This window comes from Opisthorchis viverrini, assembly GCF_000715545.1.
Source record: "Opisthorchis viverrini unplaced genomic scaffold opera_v5_178, whole genome shotgun sequence".
NCBI lineage: Eukaryota > Metazoa > Platyhelminthes > Trematoda > Opisthorchiida > Opisthorchiidae > Opisthorchis > Opisthorchis viverrini.
This window is the reverse complement of record NW_008751835.1, coordinates 1,068,388-1,070,946: the sequence shown is the minus strand read 5'-3', so window position 1 is coordinate 1,070,946 and position 2,559 is coordinate 1,068,388. Positions and strand designations below refer to the sequence as shown.

The following is a 2,559-nucleotide window of genomic DNA, read 5'->3' as shown; positions in this document are numbered from 1 at the left end:
CTACTCTGAACTGGTATTTGCTCACGTTATCCACTGCTCATTCATGTGCCCAACCTGCAGTGACGGTGTCACTTCGATTGGTGATGATACGTTTGCAACCTAACTGCCAAGCTGGGTGATCAGAGAAAGAACTGATGATAGCTTATATCTTTGAAATAAAAAATGTACGTTATTTAAGATGCAGCAGCTGATGAGACTAGGCCGTTTTTATTTTTCCTCTCGGTTGAACATGTACCCAGGACCTTACGAAATTCAGCAATTGGGTGCGGGATTTATCGTAGTATTGTTATTTTCCAAGCTTAACAATATTGACATGCTTGGACAAACAAACGTTCTATTATGCTCCAGCACCTACGGGCTACCATCAAATGTTGGTTGGTAATTCAATGACCAGATGGTTTAGACTGTTCAACCGCAATGCAACAGAAATGTAAATTTTTCGTTCTAAAAATTTGTGAGGCAAAACGTAATTCTTTGAGAGGCATCTGATTTAATTATTGTGAACATCAAGCTAAGTTATTTTTTTCAACAGTCATATCATCAAGCATCTATAAATAAGAAAACAAATCTCACTTTCCGTCAAATGAAGTAAATTTGATTTCAGGGTCTGGTGAGAGATAGGCACACAGCCGCTGGAGATTGGTATAGTGAAGCGTGAAACAGTACACCTCCAAAAAGGCAGTCAGCGTCATCATTGAGTTTGATCATCGGTGAGATACTCATTGTCTTTGTCTCAGTTATATTCATCAAAGCCCCTTCACTGTTGTCAACCCCACTAATCCACTGCTCTGTAGTTATGTGCAGCCTTTTACAATACTAATTGGCACACAGGGGATTTAGTATCAGAACGCTCATAAATAACGACTGGATGTATGTATGACTATTGATTGTAAATTTGTCCGTTTATTGTGGTTCACCATTTCACCGATGTCCTTCTGCAACCTTGTCCTGCCAGTCGGTTGCGAGTTCCCAACTGCTGCTCTTGAAAAGCACCGCGATACCGTTCGAAAATATTCGGGGTTGAACCAATAAACTTCACAGAGTGCGATGTCCAAATATCATTTTCTGTCCGGTGAAAAGAAACTTAGGACTGGTGCAAAACAAGATGACTTGGTGCCAAAAATTAAACGTACCATTAAAATTCTCCGGAAAATTGCACAAAAGGCCCTTTACACAATGGCCCATTGTAATGCTCTTCCCAAACTTATCCCATCACATTGAGTACTACAAGATGTGTGTAAACCACGTGCGCCCTGAAATTATGACATTATGGTTGATTCATCTACAAACCTAACATCGGAGTGTTATCATGTGGCTGGTTAAAATCCTGAAAGCTGTCAGACTGAAGGCGACTGCTTTTAGTCTTTTGTGACGTTTGAACTGTTGAAATGTACGTGAAACGGTAATGTAGGGAGGAGCTATGTCCTCGTTTGACACTGAATTCCAGTTTGCTAAATACCCCATCAAGGAATTAGATAACTATGTCCTCGTTTGACACTGGATTCCAGTCTGCTAACTACCCCATCAAGGAATTAGGTAATGTCACTTACTGGTGTGTTTTGGAAAATAATTAGTGCACAACATTCCCTCCAGAAGACTCTGCAAATTATTTACGGCATTGTCAACCAGTGTTTAGCGTTTTTAAGAACACGTTTCACCGAGTGGCGTCACAACGGAAAACCCACTAGATCTTGATTCTGATAGACATCGTGGTAGGCTATATAGAACATCGACTATTGGCGAAAATTGAGGAACTAACGGTCTATAAGGGCATTTCTGCAATTTGTTTAGACTGAACTAACCATAAATGCATTCGAAGTTTATGGTGGAGGTCGAGAAACATGTCAGTCCAAGTCTCCTCGGTGTTGGCCCGAATGAATGACGTATGATCAGAACATTGTGGTGGACCGAGCAATATACCCACTTCCGAAGAATATACATCGTAAAAAAAACAGTGCCAAGGACTCCGCTTGAGAAATCTTTAAAAACTGCAATAGGTTACGGATTGATAGAAAGGGGCTTCCACTGAAAAATATATAGGCTTTAAAACACCACAGGACAAGTTTCATCAACAGCGGTTCAAAGTGCAGGCGCCATCCTGACGCCAGCGGCCAGACGCACAATGCATTTTTCTGCAAAACCCCTGCGGGCGAAATAAAAACTACAACGTCAAAATGTTGCACTTCTTTGCATACATGCGTACAGTGAAAACCTCCCTCATCTGCCGTCACCATTTTGCGATTTGTTTTAATCGATCTCTTCTGAAAATTATTGGCGCACATTCGGCTTTGAACTTCGTCTGCTAGGGCTTCGGAAGTGGCTTTCTTCGAGAAATTTATGGGTGTATCGTTTTCATCCTTCACGGCCTTTGGGAAGACCTTAAATGAATACATGAAGGATAACTTTGTGATATTTGTGCGTTCATCCAGTAATCGAAACACCAACACTATTTTGCGTTACGAATGGGTGTACTATAAATGCAGCAGGTGCCCTCCAAGACCAACGGAAAGCCGTGGAATCCGAAGAAGCTAGTAAGCCGAGCGTATTTTCTAATAAAAA

The 2,559-nt window shown here is 41.2% G+C and overlaps 1 protein-coding gene across 1 annotated transcript in view; it reads right to left on the bottom strand.

Moving 5' to 3' along the window:
* Nucleotides 1-2,195: 2,195 nt before the first annotated feature.
* T265_14340 (hypothetical protein) overlaps nucleotides 2,196-2,559 on the bottom strand; it is a gene marked incomplete at both ends in the record, with an annotated part of 63,890 nt that continues 63,526 nt past the window's right edge. The window contains one exon of the mRNA XM_009173203.1: nucleotides 2,196-2,378. Coding sequence (XP_009171467.1) covers nucleotides 2,196-2,378 — 183 coding nt within the window. The remainder of the gene's footprint in view (nucleotides 2,379-2,559) is intronic.